This window comes from Pezoporus wallicus, unplaced genomic scaffold (genome assembly GCF_028554395.1).
Source record: "Pezoporus wallicus isolate ANWC-B61680 ecotype Strahan unplaced genomic scaffold, APGP_CSIRO_Pwel_v1 contig_7505, whole genome shotgun sequence".
In the NCBI taxonomy this organism is placed as follows: Eukaryota; Metazoa; Chordata; class Aves; order Psittaciformes; family Psittacidae; genus Pezoporus; species Pezoporus wallicus.
The window spans coordinates 1,322,422-1,338,995 of NW_026638908.1; the positions used below are offsets into that span (position 1 = coordinate 1,322,422).

At 37.7% G+C, this 16,574-nt stretch overlaps 1 protein-coding gene across 2 annotated transcripts in view; it reads right to left on the reverse strand.

The window, feature by feature from the left end:
- The window catches only part of REV3L (REV3 like, DNA directed polymerase zeta catalytic subunit), a 122,030-nt gene that overhangs the window by 30,204 nt on the left and 75,252 nt on the right, over positions 1-16,574 (reverse strand). The window contains exons 13-18 of one of the 2 annotated variants that reach the window (XM_057413249.1): positions 10,332-14,538; positions 8,954-9,939; positions 8,283-8,365; positions 7,117-7,242; positions 5,394-5,586; positions 2,886-2,997 (exon numbers count right to left, since the gene is read on the reverse strand). In XM_057413249.1, the coding sequence (XP_057269232.1) occupies positions 2,886-2,997; positions 5,394-5,586; positions 7,117-7,242; positions 8,283-8,365; positions 8,954-9,939; positions 10,332-14,538 (5,707 nt within the window). Of the gene's footprint in view, positions 1-2,885; positions 2,998-5,393; positions 5,587-7,116; positions 7,243-8,282; positions 8,366-8,953; positions 9,940-10,331; positions 14,575-16,574 lie in introns of both variants that reach the window. The other variant, XM_057413250.1, reaches the window with a different exon arrangement.

Genomic DNA, 16,574 nt, shown 5'->3' on the forward strand with positions numbered 1-16,574 from the left:
AGATTTTGGTACTCGCACTTACAAGTACTCTCATTTCACAGCTGAATTACTCTCAGTAATAACTTCCTAGAAATAAAGGTGCTTATTCCCCTCAATACTTGGACAAATGTGCTAGTTATCAGCACAGATGAAATCACAGATCATAATTCTGGAGAAGCAGCCAGGTCTCCTCCTGGTCTACAGACCTCAAGATGACATTTTCATTTGCCAACTGCCCACAGTTAATCAGAGACAACATCTACTAATTTCACAGAAGACCATTTAACCTGGTATTTCCTTTATAGACGTCTAGGTGGAAAGACATTAATCTTACTGTGGTCATTCAGATGCAGCACATGCTGAACAACTTCACAGTGAAGTTATAACTGAATTCAGCTTCAGATCACGAATTCCAGTGAACTTTCTGAAGCAATACTCAGTGAACATGTAACAGAGCAAATTTAGCTCTGCTATAAAAAGTTAGCTTTGGGAAACACAGTGACAAAATGCCAGTGGTGCAGCCCAAGAATAAAACACCAGCAAGCATTAAAACCTCATCACTCTTTGCTTCAGCATCTGTGTCCCTCAAATCAGCCAGCATGTTAGAAAGACTATTCGTATAGATACTCTGGGTCATTTGTTCAAAGACAAAAACGCTTGCGGATTTCTGATGGAAAAACAGACTGATGAAATAAGAGCAAGAATTAGGCCAACTACTAAGAGAATGATTAGAAACGGGAACACGAATTCTTCAATTGGACTGTGTAAGAATTCCTCCCACAGTTCAGGTACCCTTTTTTCAGAGCACCAACAAAGCTAATGAAGTCTGTTCCTGGTATTGATGATCAAGACTGAATAGATACTATGTCATTCATTGTGCTAGGAATTTGGAATTTCACTCTTCCACCCTTCCCTCTAACAGCCAAAGATGCCAAGAATACGAACCAAAGTCAAGTTGCAGTCATGCTTCGTATGCCATTTGGTCACAAGAACCTATTAGCCTCTGGCCTGATAATACATCAGTATATAAGATACTGATATGGTTCTCTGCTAATAAATTAAGGTGATTTTGAGTTTTGTTCCATGAGCCCAAAGTGGTAATGCTTCTTGAACACTGCCTAATTGTTTTCTTTCTCTAACTTAACAGACCTACCATTACGTGTGCCTACACTTGGAGTATCCATAGCTTGTGCTGGGAAAAATAACACTAAGACCAGCAAAAAAACATTGTTTAAAAAATAATTCCTGTTGCTGAAAGTTTTCATTAAAGCTGTTTGCTTGTTCACTTCCCATTGAGAAAAAAAAATTGTGGTCCACTACTTTTTAATTGAGTAGTTTTACAGTATTTTTTCCTTCAGTTAAAGTTGCTCTGGATACAGACACCTGTTTTTTTGCTTAATATAAAACATTTACACCAGCAAAATTTCTTATTCTCTTTTGCTGCGGCTACAGAAAATAAAGAGGGAAAAGCACAGCAAACTGTAGATGTGGTCCAAGTTTTAAAAATGTGTTTGTTGAGAGTTCAGCAGAAGTCTGATTCATTAAGTAGTATTGCATAGAGGGGGGAAGGAAGTAGACTAAGATGATGACAGCAGTCTGCTTCTCCATTAATAGATCAAATCTTTTCTCTTTCAGGAATACAAGTTAACTAAATCTGTGCAGGCACGCTAGCACAGTGTTGAAAGAGAAGATCTCTTAAGAAGAGATTTCTCAGACAGCAACCTGGTAGTTGGTACACTCCCTTGAAGTATATAAAAACTGCATGCTTTTTTCATTCCATAATGCCTTCAATATGTACAGATGTAGATGACTTCTATTCTTCAGTGATAAATACATATTCTAACTGCTGAGTTCTGTCTTACTCTTTATGTACTATTACTTTTTAAACTTCCACATAACTGCGAGAATTCTTCATTTATTGGCCATTCTCAGTAATTTTCCTAAGTTTGATGGAGCACTAGATTTCCAAGAAAGAGAAAAATAAAATTATGTTCCTTACCTGAATTTTGTCTTTTCTGAACAGGGATCTGCTGCTCTGTCAGGACCCACCCTGTGTTGGTTGCATTCAGCAACTCTTTTTGCATTCTGGCTTCATGGGCTTGGTCAATGCCTTTCTCATCAGAGGTTTTCTGGTTGGAGAGAGAAAGAATTGCAAATGTACTCTGCCTAGTACACATTTTTTCTTGTGGCTCTATCACCACTCAGCAGGGTGACTCAGAGTTTAAATCTGTTTATTTTTCCTTGCAATTTTACAGCTTTGCACCTCTGACAGTAGGGCCTGGAGAGACGTCTGTGGTTCCACCTACTCACCAGCTGAGAGGGCTACCAAACAGGCTTCCCAGCCTTGGTGGAGATGGGGGAAACCAGCAGTTTTCCAAGTCTGATGGAGCAGGCGATTTCCATTCAGAGAAGACAAAACTAATGAGGGAAACTGATTTTTCAACTACTGGTTATTTAAATCAGTCAATAGTAGTTTCAGTACCACGTAGGGTTTTCTCTGTCTTGCCTCAGAGTCCCTAGAAAAATTCTTCCCATCTGAGGGGTTTTCTATAGCTCTCAGCATTGTTAATATCTACTAAAGTTTCGAAGAGATGTGTAATGAATTCTGGTATTAACAGGAAAGGTTATATGTTAAAGAAGATTACTTATATGGCTGATTAGTTTCAAGACTGTAACTCAGCTGCTTAGGAGGATCTGAATGCTCTTGCTGTCAGAGAAAAGGAAAAGCAAAAAGTATTTTTATTTGAAAGACCACCATGCTTGTCCACTCTAGAAATAAGCCTTTGAGGGAAACAACAACACCAACATCAATAAAAACCAGTATTTGAGAGACTGGGAAGGGTTGAAGGAGCTAAATCTGCTGTACCAAGCCTGAAAAATAAAAGCAGAACGTACAGATATGCTACCTTTTTACAATATTCACTACTTCCTGGAAAAGAGTTCTTTCATCAGTAGCGTAACTGACTTCTAGTCCTGTAACTCCAGATCTTGTGAGCAAGGGGGCTTGGTCTCTGCTCCCTAGAAAATAAAGTAAAAAACCATCATTACAATTTAGAAGTCATTCATTCATTCATTCATTCATCCACTACTTCAGCCAACAGTACTGCTTTAGAATAAAATATACAACTGAAAAGAAGTATGGAATGCAACCTATTTTTATCTTTAACACTAATGATTACCACGATTAATTTCATGGACTTGTCTTGTTCCTCTTGGGTGGAAAAGTTTGGTTTTTTACACTTTGTAAAATTCTACCATAGTGGTAATCTTGCACAAATTCTCTGATATAAATTTTATTCAAGAGAAATTTCCCCATTGTCCAGGTACAAGAGTCCAGATATTAGAAAATTATTTTTGAATACAAAATGTTGCAGGACCACAGTTTTCATGCAAAATACATACTTTAATTGCTAGCTGAGAGCCCTGCTTTGCAAAATGCTTTGAATAATGAAAATGCTACACATGAAAATGCTACACAGAAATAGTATAGCTCTTTTTTCAGTACATTTCTTAAAAAAAATCTGTTAAGTTACTAATAGCAATGGAAAACATGAGCAACTGCTCACTTACGGCATGTTAAGAGTGTCTACGTTGATAAATGTGTGAACAATAGCTGAATTTGTGTGCATGCAGGAACTCAGCATTTGCCTTCCATATAAAAAACCCCTTCTTTACTAATATGCAACACATACTCCTGGTTTTCATTTTCTTTATACAACAGATAGCAATATCTCTGATTAAGGCAACAATCTGGAGTTTTTAAAAGGCATTCCACTTTTATTCTTAAGAACTTGGTAATTAAAAAAAGTGTGCTTTCAGAAATAAATTAAAATGAGTACTGTAACTTACAAAGCAATAATAATACAAAAAGGGGGAAAAAAAAGGTGTTTCTCAATGTCAAGTCACTCCACAGGGAACTCAAAAGTTCTAACCAAGAAAATATTAACAGCACACATCAATTAAAGGAAGGAATGGCACAATAACATTTAAACATGTCACTTTCACTAACAAACCCAGATCAGAACCTCTGGCTTTTCAAAATATTATTGGACCTCTTCACAGAGAGCTTTTTCTTGATAATTTATCAGTGGCACACGCCTAGGGAGCCATAGTGGCTATACTGTGGAAAGTCTCACTTAGTAAGATAGTAACAAGCATATAATAGCACAAAAAACTTCACTGAGAATAATAAGAACTTAGCTTAACATGATACAGTATCTACAATACTTCAAAAAATAAAGTGGTTAAAAGAAGGAACTGTTGCCTTAATGCTGAATTTATTTTTGGTAGGCTTTGTCTACGCTTAGATTTTAGACAGTATTTTGTGGTTTAATACACATTCACAATGCCAAAGAAACCCTGAAAGAAAGAGGACTTTTGGTTTTGGGTATTTTGTTTGGTTGTTTTTTTCTTTTACTAGCCTAAACCAGTGGTACTCAACCTTTAACAGCTGGAGAGCCACTTCTTTATTAAATGGAGTTGTAGAGCACCATAAAAATCAAGTATCATCAGTGTGATTTTTCTTCCATCATGACACTTCAATGTGTGATGATGCCGCCTCAACATCATCACATATTGATACATCACGACATGACACATCAGCATCCTCTCTCCCAGCAGCATTCTGTCTTCAACCCCTTCTGGCTGCTAGGAAGGAGTGGGGTGGAGGGATAGAAGGGGCAAAAGGGCGAGTTTTTCCCCATTCTGCCCCACGGCTGCTGGGTGGGAGGTGATCTCTACTCTTACCTGTGGGGGGATCCCAGCAGCTCCTTTTCTTTCCCCCTATGGGAGGGGGAACTTCAGCGACTCCCACACTGCTGGTCCATTTGCTCAGTGCTCCCCGCGCTGCCTGATAGAGTGGAGCGCCGATCAGACGCCTACATTGCGAGAGCCGCCTGTAGGGCCATGAAGAGCCACATCCGGCTCTAGAGCCACAGGTTGAGTATCACTGGTCTAAACAAAGCCAAAAAGGTACAATAGAATAAGGGCCCCTGTTTAGATCCTAAAAGGATCAGATAAAACCACAAAAATAACCCTTAAGTAAAATATAAAACATACTGTCTTGCTTTTAACATTTTCTACTTGCAGCTATCCAGCAACTTGAGTAGGAAACTGAAGGCAGGTTTTCCTCTTTATACTTTTAGAACACTGCAGGAGCTTTTCCACAAGTAGGCAAACACAGATATTTTGCACATATGTATGTTATTTGTGGTTTACAGCCCACGCAATAGTTCTTTAAAGATATAAGCAGGAAAACTCTATGTTTAATATGGCCATTCATCCAACAGTCAACAAGACAAAATTAAATGAGCTACATAGTAATATAGATACTCGATTATATTTTGCTTGCTACTGTTTGATTACTATGAAATAAATATTTCTGTAAAATATGTTAAGAAAAAAGAAATAAGAACCTTGGCTTGAGAGTGTCCTGTCTGCATCAATCACTATAGCACCAGTGATTTCTTTTTTATCAGTATTTGGCAGTGCTGTGTCTGAAGAGATGCAATAGAATAAAGCACAGATCGGGTCAAACTCTGGGTCTGGTTCCAAATCTCGTCTGGTTCGAGCATGTAACTCCATACTGATGAGGGTGAGGTGCTGGATCTACCAAAAAATAAATACAGTAAGTTAGTGTGCTTTGGAGCTTTCTTAAAAAAATGTAAGAGGACATTATTAGCAGACATTTATATGGTCACATTATACTATAACTAAGAGGTCACACCAGAAAATTAAAAGTTATTAAACATGCATCTCTGGATCTCACTTTTTTGCAAAAAGCATTACCTTACAAAAAAAGATTAATTACAATATATTTTTATACACAACTGAGTATTTGTTTCTGAATATTACCTTCTTCTATCAAAAGCAGAAAATACAAACAGAAATATTCAACAATTGCAAATTCCTATGTTTTCAAACAGCTTTGCATATTGAGCTGAATTAAGTTTCCAGATCTAGAATAAGAATCACTGTTGGTCTTTATCCTCCTTTCCCTCCATCACCCAAGACATGCAAACTACCTTGAAGGCTAAGTCACTTACAGGAAGATATGAAGAAGAATACCTATCTTTCCCTTCACTGGCATTAATTTACTTCCACATCATGTTGCCACAGCTTTTTGAAGAATGGCTGGCATTAAGAAAATGCTAATCCCTGCATATTACACAGTTTTATGTCTATAATAAATACTGTAGTATTTAATATTGTGTCAACGCTATGTTGGTGCTCTATTGTCTTGCATAATATAGTTGATAATGTGGACTAATAGCCAAACTGGAAGGATGAAAAGGAAGAAGTTACAAATACTTCTGAGTAAGCAAAGTGCCCTGGGGGCAACCTGATTTCCTCTAGATTTGCATTCTAAATCACTACAGCCATCGCTGAAATGAAATTTTATTACCAAGCTCTAGCTCCATTTCCTGCAAAATCATCAGATTCTTGTGGCTTCTCCTATGTCATCAAGGCAGTGCATAAAACTGCTATCTCCCCATCTCATCTGTAAATTGGTCAACAGCTAATTCCAAGCCACAGATGTGGTGACTGGGAGCACATACATGCTGGCTGGCCAGCTAGCAGCCAAACACAGTAGTACTATATTCACACTGAATCTCTTTCTCCAGCACCAATTGTGATCTATCTTCTCAGACCAACCACCGATCTACATGAAATATGTAGAGATACTCATTGAGGTATGTATGTACCAGTTTGTTAGATGTAGTAGAAACTGGCCAACAGGTTCAGAAGGTAGCATGCAGAGATACCAGGCGGGCCTGACTGAATGATGTAAGACGCTTTGTTTCTTAAGGAAACAATCCATGAAAGTTTTGGTCAGCTAGTTTTTCCAGTAATGTTTTTATACAAACCTAACTAGTTCTTCCTTCTCATTTTTCCCGTATTTGTATTTTTTTAAAAGGAAAATTTACCACCTTCTTAACAAAAATGCTGTGAAATTTAAGTCAATCCTACTAAATAAAGGTACTTGGAGATCAAGCTTAAACTGGTAGAGAACTTAAAGCTGTAGCCCTCACACACTGATTATGTCAGGAAGGGACTGAGGAGAAAAAGGTTTTTAAATTCTGCCATTAGAAAACTGGTCTGATTAACTATCATTTTATAAAATAACATGTAAGTTACCTCATGTAAGGATTTGGCTTCCTGCAGGTTTTCCACACTGACTTTAAAACCGTAAGTATTATTTAAAGATGGTCCTTCTATCTGAGAAGTGTCTTTCTTCGGAGCACCAAGGGCAGCAAACTGATTCTTATTGGGGGGAGAGAAGGGAAAGAAGAAAGGCATAGTGTAATACTGAAAAAACTACAGGTTGCTAAATTCAGATACAATACTCAAAACAAATTTATCAATGAAAATGTAAATGATATGCTACACTTACTAAAAATGGCTTTCACTATCTCCTAATGTAATTTTTCAACAAGGACACAACAGCTATATCTTTCTGCCTTTTAGGAATAATTTTAATGAAACCTCATACTAAAGCAATATACAGTTTGAAAACCCCACAAAAATCCACACATATTGACTTGCTCAGAAGCCTGAGGACAGAGGAACCAGAAAATCTCTATTCCCTCTTGAGCAACAATTCATCAAAAACCTCCGTTTCAGTCACCACTTTAAGGCACTGAATTAAGGGTACACTTAAGTATCCACCTGAACTGAGTGAATATTGAGAACAAATGAAAAGACTACTGGGTCATTTTCATAATGCACCTTGCCTACCATTCCCTTTCCAATGTGGGAAACAGAAATATTGTTTAGGGAAAACATGTGAGCCTGATAATTTTATGCAATCCATTCCCCCTCTGCTCTGTCAGCATATCAGTGCTGTTCACTGCCTATGTTGTTTTCAGAAAATGCTTAGAACATTGTCTGAAAACTAATACACACAGAGACACATAAATATACACGTCCATGTGTACGTAGAAAAGGGAAAATAAAAGTATAAAAGCTATATAAAAAAACCCTATAAAAGGTATATAGAAGGGAAATCCCAACAGAACTTAAAAAGGATGCTGCTAGAAGAGCAAAACATTCTCCTTACAGTCTCTTTAGTACCTCACTACCCTAAAGCATAGGACATATTTACGATATCCGGCTTTGCCACCCAACAACTCATCCTAGCTCTAAGTGTATACTGATTCTACAGCAATTGCACCCTATCACTTTAAACGTATTTTCAAGTTCTTGACAGCACAAGAAAAACAAAAAAAAAACCAACACAAGAGAATGGAAATTTGTATGTGTGGCATAATAAAAATATATCTGTACATAAAATCTTAATTTACCTTCATTTGTGTGGTTAGAAGTACTCTGCGAAGACCATCAGTATTATTTCCCCTCTTGTGGCTCAGTTTCTGGGCTTTTGGTTCTGGAAACAGATGTGAGTGCAAAACTGCTTAGTCTCATTAATATTGCCTACACATTAAACAACATTTTAGAAACAACCAAAGGCATTTGGTTAACATAATAAACAAACGTCATATTAAAACAAATACAACTTTATTCTCTGTCCAATCCAAAGCAAAACTATTTCAGTTTGGTATCTATGGACACTAAGGAACATGTAATGCAAGGCTAGTAAGTTACCAAGCCTCACATGACTACCATCTTAACACCACAATGTTATTCACACTCTACATTTAGATTACGCTTGAAAAAATGCAAGCAATGTAAAAAAAAAAAAGATTTCAAGATCCCCCAAATAAGATATATTTTAATTTTTAACCAGCACTTCAGAGTTCAGATACTAGAGACCATCACAAAGCAAAAGGGTGTTCTGCTTCTACACTTTTCTCATAACTCAGTAGTTACTTTAACAAGAATGCAAAGGCCTTTTTCTTTCCAAAACTAGTTTTAAACTTATTTTTGTGGAGACATAATTCTCATTATGTCAAAAGAAATATAATGTCCTATTCAGATTTTTTTCTGCATCGTTAGAATCATTCAATCAATTTACCTGTGGATAAAGGAGTAAACCCAAGAACTTCAGGCACTCTATCTTGATTTTTCCTCTGCACAATAGGAGTACTATGTAGGCAAATAGATTTTGAATTTCCAGGATCTTCATTAACTGGAAATGGAGAATTGGCAAAGGATGCCCTATCGTCCTCGTGGGTGGATGGAGAGTTTTGTGCACTTCCCACAGGTACTACATCATTTCCTTCCACAGATGACAAAATAATATCCTGACTTTTCCACTCTGTGTCTTCTAATTTGGACTGCTTGGGATCTGGAGATGCTACTTGCTGCCAAGGAGGAAGTACTGGAGAATCTGGTGAACTGTAATTGATATAATAATCTTCCTCCTCCTCCTCCTCCTTATCATGTTCTAGTGTTGAATTAACAAGTGTCTTGCTTTCAGATAGAGTTTTATTAGAGTCCATGTAATTTTTAGTATTTACAGAAGTTCCTATAGTGCTTATAGACTTGTCACAGGTTTCCTTGTTTTGCATTTTTGTATTTTCTGCCACAGCAGCAGCAGTATTCTCTGTAGGCAAAACAGGTCTTTCATCTTCCAGGCTCGATAAATTTAAATCTTTAGCTGCTTTTACTACTTCTATAGATTTCTCTTCAGACAATACTACAGAGCTGAAATTCTCAGCTGCCTTTGCCAGCTCAGCGGGATGAGTTTTAGGCAATTTCTTGAAATGTTCATACTCTTCTTTGGCATGAAGCCACATCTGAACTTGCTGCTGGCTTGGAGCACACTTGCATGGCATTATGACTATTTTTTTGTCTTCGCTAATTTTATGGCTATTACTTTCTCTTTTATTAACAGTAGAGTGACCATAACGAGGAGGAGACCCTGGTCTAGGGTTTTCTGTCATTGCTGAAAATGCAGTCTTCCAGAGCCGTAGACCTTCTAATGAGAAGTCCCCCTCAAATTCAAGCAGGTCATTTGGAAGCCTAGTTTCCACTGTGAGAAGCCGTCCTCCAATCTCCCTGTGAAGAAAATAGCTTGAGTTATTGTTTTACTCTCAATTGCATTACAGGCAATTTAGAGCAAAACAGTCCTCAAGATGATATACAGGCAGAATCTTGCTAACTAGTTTTCGCACTATGCAATTCCTGTGGGCAGTGTCTTCCTTTTACAAACCAAGCAGACATATTCCCACTTACTACAGTAATATGAAGCAATAAAACACCGAAGTGTCAAGAATGAAAAATGGGTATTTGCACGGGAAGTACAGTAATTTTCAACTTCAAATGTACTGGTATCAGATGGGATCTTTCATGCATCTGTGCCACATAACAGCACAAAATTGTTTACAGGAATAAATTAAATTTAGTATAATCACAAGCATATGTAGACAGAAATGTATTTAACACAGTACCTTGGCTTTTCTGGAGCATCTGAAGGATTGCTGCAAAATGGTTCCTGATAAACTGTTTCTGCGAGATCATGATCCAGCAAAGTTGCCATGATTTCTTCACGACTGGGTGGGGACATGAGAGGCTTAAGAACGTGAGCGGTCCGAGGTGTATAACTTCCATTCTTTGACTGTGAGGGAGAACTGGTTGATCTTGGTGAACTATCTGGAGTTGGGGTTAGTGCCTCGTTGTTTCTTGAAACATGTAGTTCTAAATCCTCAGAAGCTGCATCCATAAGCTCACCATCAGGAGAAGATAAAATTGATGTAAAAGAGGTATTAACTGAATCAAGTGGTTGGCAGGGTTCAAAAGTGGTTTCTTTTCTAATGTGGCTTTGAATCCAGTCTGAGGTGGTTGGCTGGGGAAGGTTAAGAAATCTCTCTTTATTACCTGTATTTCTGTTCAATTTAAATTTTTCATTTAAACAAACCTCAGTCTCTTGTGCACGAAAGATATCGATGGAACTAGACCTAGAAGTTGAAGGATGAACATTTTTCCTCCACTGGCTATGGCAGTGGCTCTCATTACTATCCAGTGAGGTTTTCTCAAAAAGCTCAGGGCTCAGGGAACCAGTCCGTATCCATTTACTTGTGCTTGGAGAATGCTGCTTTTGTTCCTCAGATTTTTGGTCATTATGACACACAAAGTCATTTTCTGCTGTTTGTCCAGAACCAAGATCTTGAATTGCATCACTCAAGAATTTCTGGGGCAAATTTTGATCTGCTGGGACAAACTGGCTTGCAGAATAAAAACTGCAAAATCCAGTTTGTCCTATAGCATTAATATCAAAGTTGTAACTGTGGTCGGGAGACAAGCTGTCTTCAAGCGAGTAGCAGCTTTCAAAACCAGGGTCTGAAAAAATAATGGGGCTGTCATCAGACATAGAGTGATCGATGCGACTCGTGATCTGCTGGCTTAACGACTCTATTTTTGAAAGTTTTGCTGGTTTTTCTTTAGGTTTTGTGCTCCTGGGAGCACGAGATTTTCTTGGCGATGCGACTGACCGCGACCTTTTGATTGCCTTATTCTGCTCAAGAGGGCATGGTATACTCCTGCTCAGCTGTGTTTTAGCTGGTAATGGTTGCTGTGTAACATTAGCATTCTGAGCTTTCTGCTGTCTCTTCTGGAGCAACTCTTTCAAAACAGCTAGGCCAGACTGTCCTTCACTGAATGCTGATGGGGCCACTATAGTCCTGTTTTTATACTGGGTGATGGGTTTTGGTTGCATGGTTGTTTCTGACAGAGACCTTTGTTTTACTGTTTCAGGTTTAAAATGTGACATATCCAAAATAAATCCTCTCTGGTTTTGATCCCAATTTAACTGTTTCACTGGACTCTTCAAAGATGTTACGAAACAGTTCTTAGGCAACTGAAGTGGCCCAGGGCTTTCCTCAGATGACTTAAGAATAGAAGAACAAGGATCAGAATGCTTGGATGCCTCTGGTAAGCAAAAAATCTGCTGTTGACTATTGTCTTTACAATGAAAATAGTTAGTGGCATGTAACTGATCCATCTTTGCTGTGTCCAAAGAGTCACGAGTTTCAGTTAATTTCTCAGCTGGTGGTAAATATCTGTTTTGCAAATTTTTTGTGTCTTCTGCTTTTGCAGAAGTCTTATCTTTAGAGATGCGTGTGTTCTGCATTACCTGAGTTGTGTGATTAGATGGATCAAATATGTTTTGAATGACAGCAGAATCCTTCATTCTAAACACAGCACTTTGAGTCCTGGGCCTTTGAGAGCTCATTTTTGGTACTTCCCTTCCAGATGCCACAGGAGTAGATGTGAAAGATGAATGAGGGTCTTCTTGTGAAGCAGGTGCACGCTGTGCATCTACAGGCTTCTCAATTTCCATCAAAGAATGAAAACAGCCTGATGAATTACCTTGTGCATCAGCTGCTGAGGGGAGCTGTGCGGATGGTGGATATCCTGCAGAATAGCCAGGAAGAGGACTGTCTTTCCGGTTATGAAGTGGCTGCAAGTTGGCAGAGTTGTAAGAAATCTCAGGCAGATCTTGATGTTTCAGCACAAACTTTACCTCTGCAGTAGAGTTAGCATTTCCTTTTTCATGTTTAAATACAACACGCTTTCTTGAGGTTGCTTTTTCAACTGTTTTTTGCCTTTGTTTTCTCGGTTTCTTCTTTACATCATCTGCTGTTTTATCAGTCTGGTTGATTTTTTTCTTTTTCTTAGTAGATACAGTGGGGCTAGCAAATTTCTTTTTACATTTCTTAACCTGAGTTTTTGCTCGACTGCTTTTTCCTGCACTAGAATTAACATTCTTGCTGATGTACATATTTGGTCCCCTATTAAATAAAGCTTCTCTCTCCAGGTTGGTCAAAATTTCTTCTGCTTTTGGATCAGTGGGAGACCAGCAGCGAGGTGGAGATGTGTTTACTGGGCTTGTGCTTCTCTCAGAAAGAAAACCTAACTTAGACATAACATCACTATAGTTATAGTCACAGTCTTCAGCTTCAGCATTGTAGGACGGTGAAGGAGGAGAAAGAATTGTATGAGTCCTTTTTCTGAAAGATAAAGTTCTTTTGATATTTTTACTACCAGTTTTTTGTGGCTTTCCAGCTTTTTTCTTGGTTGACTTATGTTTTGCTTTCCTTTTATGACTTTTCTTTGGTGTTAGTGGATAAATAGGATATTTGGTTGCAGGAGAGTCAGGAACTTTAGGCCAGAAGTCCTTTAAAGGTGCAAGCTTTTTATATAAGTTCATCTTTTCCTCTGTGAGTACTACTCTTTCCTCACTAGAATCTACTTTCCCTAGTTTAACAAGCATATTTTTTCTCCCTCTAAATCTATTGATGATAATATATTTAATAATAACAGGTGGCAACTTTTTAGAAAGTTTTCTACGCTTTCGAGACTTCTGAGACCCATCCAAACTTTCAACACCTTCTATCATTTGAGGTAGATTAATTTTTGAGTTGTGTGCGACAAAGCTTGATTCACTGTCTTCAGTCTCATAATTTACCTTCCGTTTCGTTCGGAGTGTATATTTATTCCCACATAATCCAAATGACTGCTCAGTTTCAAGAGATCCATCTGAAAACTGACAGTCAGTATAATTAGCAGTACTCGCAGGCATTTTGTTTTCAAAAACTTCAAGAGGAACTTGAACAAAGTCACTAGGTAAAGCACTATCCTTATCAGGAATGTTACTACAAGCATTACCTTGTGTATAGCAGCTTTCCTTCACTGATACAACATCATTTACACTTAAAGACTCCTGATGACTGATAAAATTATGCTTTTTTTTATTCAGCTTCAACCTGGACTGTTTGTTGCCTTGCTGTAACTTGTATGTCACAGGAGCTAACTTCTGTGGTCGACTGAGACAATTAGAAAGAACAACACTAGGAAAGAACATATAATGTGCTGCTTGTTGACTGAGGCTTGGCTTTTCTGCCTTATGCTCCTGAAATTCTTCATACCTAATTTTAAGCTTATTAAGGCCACCTTCATCAGTGTTATTTTCAAGTGAATGTACCACAGTTCGACTGCCTCCTGAACAAGACACCAACTCACAATTTTCTGTAACTGCTGCTGGAAAAAAACTATTTATACTTGCACTGCTGGATTTTTCATTTACTTCAGAGGACATTTTACCTTTGGAATGGCTGGAGTGGCTCAAATCAGAAAAGTTAAATAAGTTTTTATTCAACATGCTGTCACCAATGTGGCGGCCCACATGCATAAAAGAGACATCCTTTTCAGCCTTTCTGATGCTAGTATACTTCCTATTAGGTATCTGTCTGTTCACTGATGAAATATCATCTTCATACTCAAAAATATTATTTTCACATGAAGGAACTGTGAGAGTATCTTTCTTGTTACTCTCTTTGTGCGAGTTTTCTGCATGGGTACTACTGCTGAATGGAGTTGGATATTTTGCTGAGTAAGTGCTTTCTTTTGTAAGAGAATGGACTGAAAGTTCAGGTCTTGTTTCTGTGTTTGGTTGTGAGAGGTCTTCTACTAAATCTTCATTATTCAAAACATGGTTAGAAAGGGCACTTGTGTGTTTACACTGAAAAGTAATTTTAGCAGAAGATGGGGGTTCTAGCGTAGCAGCATCTTTGTGAAAGATTGAGGTCTTTACAGACATTTTGCTTGTTGCAATGACGGAGGAGTGAGTTCGAGAACTTTCATTATTCAAAGGATTGTCTGAAATGGAAGACAAGCAATTTTACTCTAGTTTTTCTGTAAAAAAAAAACAAAACCTAAGGCATTAACCATCTTAATTACACTTCCCTGAAAGTCCTACCACCCAAAGAAGAAAAAAAAACAACCCTCTTCTAAATCACATGGCATTTATGATCATGACAACAGATCCTGAGTACGAGATTTGCTTTATCAAAATCATGTTGTTGGCACATTTGTGTCTCAGCTGTTCTGTCAGTTACTCCTAAATGGTAGGCTTACAATTGCTAAAGATTTCATGCTGGTTTTCTGAAAGAAGGCTTCTAAAATCACTTTCGGGTAACTAAATACAGATTGATTTCTATAAAAGCTTGTATCCTGCTTTGTCCCTGAAAAGTATGCATACTCATTGGCTCTGAAAAAACAAAGAACTTTGATGACTTTCCCTATACAGAAAGCTAAAGTACTATCTAACAACATGGCAAGGGCTTTGTAATATTTGTATTTGTCCTGTGCACTAAGTACACATAATTTGCTACACATTTATGAAGCAGAGCAATCCACTACCTATTCAGGTTTTTATGCAAGGAGCTCACACCATTAAGTTATATCACAACTTCATAACCATGCATTAACATTCCCACACAGATCTGTGACCAGCATGTGAGGCAGTAACTGTCCTGTGCAGACTCATCACATGATACCTGGGACAATTTCAGTCTCTTTTGCTAATACTTTTACCACATTTCTTGCAGGATAAGTGTGCACGGGCAGGTGGTAAGTAACAACAACTGCTTTGCAGCAACTGTGTGCTTGCTCATAACCGCGATAAACATCAAGTAATTTAAAAGTGTTTATTCCTGTGCAAAGGGTCAGTTACCACAGAGCTCCTGGCACACAGATAAACATCAAGTAATTTAAAAGTGTTTATTCCTGTGCAAAGGGTCAGTTACCACAGAGCTCCTGGCACACAGCAATTTGTTCATGTGTCCACATCTTTAGCTGAAATGAAGCGGGGATAGGAGTTATGAAACATGCCGTATGACCTGGAAGCACACACTGCATGCTGTCATACCGGACGGGGGATCCTTTGGGCCTTCACTGTAAGTCTCAACCAATCTGGGGATTATTTTAGATTCATGCTGCCTTCAGCTTACCAATATATTTGTTGCCAGGTGAGAAAAATAAAAAGGAAGTCTCAATCTGTTTCTAATCACATTTTCTAATGTTTACACAGAGTCCCTGAGCTGTGAAACACAGCTGGGAGATGCTGACTATGATTCTTTGAGGGTAGAATTCCACACAAAGAATGAGGATGATTAACAGCAAACCAAGAAAATAGGAGCTGGATGAAATATCAGTGAACGCTTGGAAGATATCTGACTATTCAGATACAAAAATTGCAAAAATACTTGTCCATCAGTCAGATACTGCAGACACAGATTCATGTGTGGATAAACATTTTCTAATTTAGAGGAACGGAGACTGAGATCTATTTTGAATTTGAAAAAGGCGTAAAACTTCATAGTAATAAGCTTATTCTGAAATTCTTCTACATGTGATATTTCATGCACTTAAAATATTCTAAAATTTAAACAATGATTTAAGATACAGTCTCATCAGACAGATTCATTTCTTTTTACATTAAATTACAAAGTACTGCAAATAAGTAAATTACAATTGTATATTTTGTAAAGCCAAATAATATTAGTAGTACCAAATCACCTATTAACCCTAAGACTACACCCACAAAGGTAAAGGAAAAAGCAAACTTCAATGCTTTAAAAAGTGAGCACAAAAGAATAGCTATGGTTGTCTATACAATGAGATCATATAACTCGCTTTGTCTAATAAAGAATTGCTAATAGATGTATTAAGATGTATGTATTTTATATACTACTAGATGATGTTTGTTATTTTTGTCAAATAGCTTCAAAAGGCATAAACTAATACAGATATTTTGTAAAATATTACATTCCTGCTCTAAAGAGCAAATGCAATGATAGGAAGTTAGGTACATGCATGAGCACAAGGAAAATTTTACATTAACCAGTCTGAAC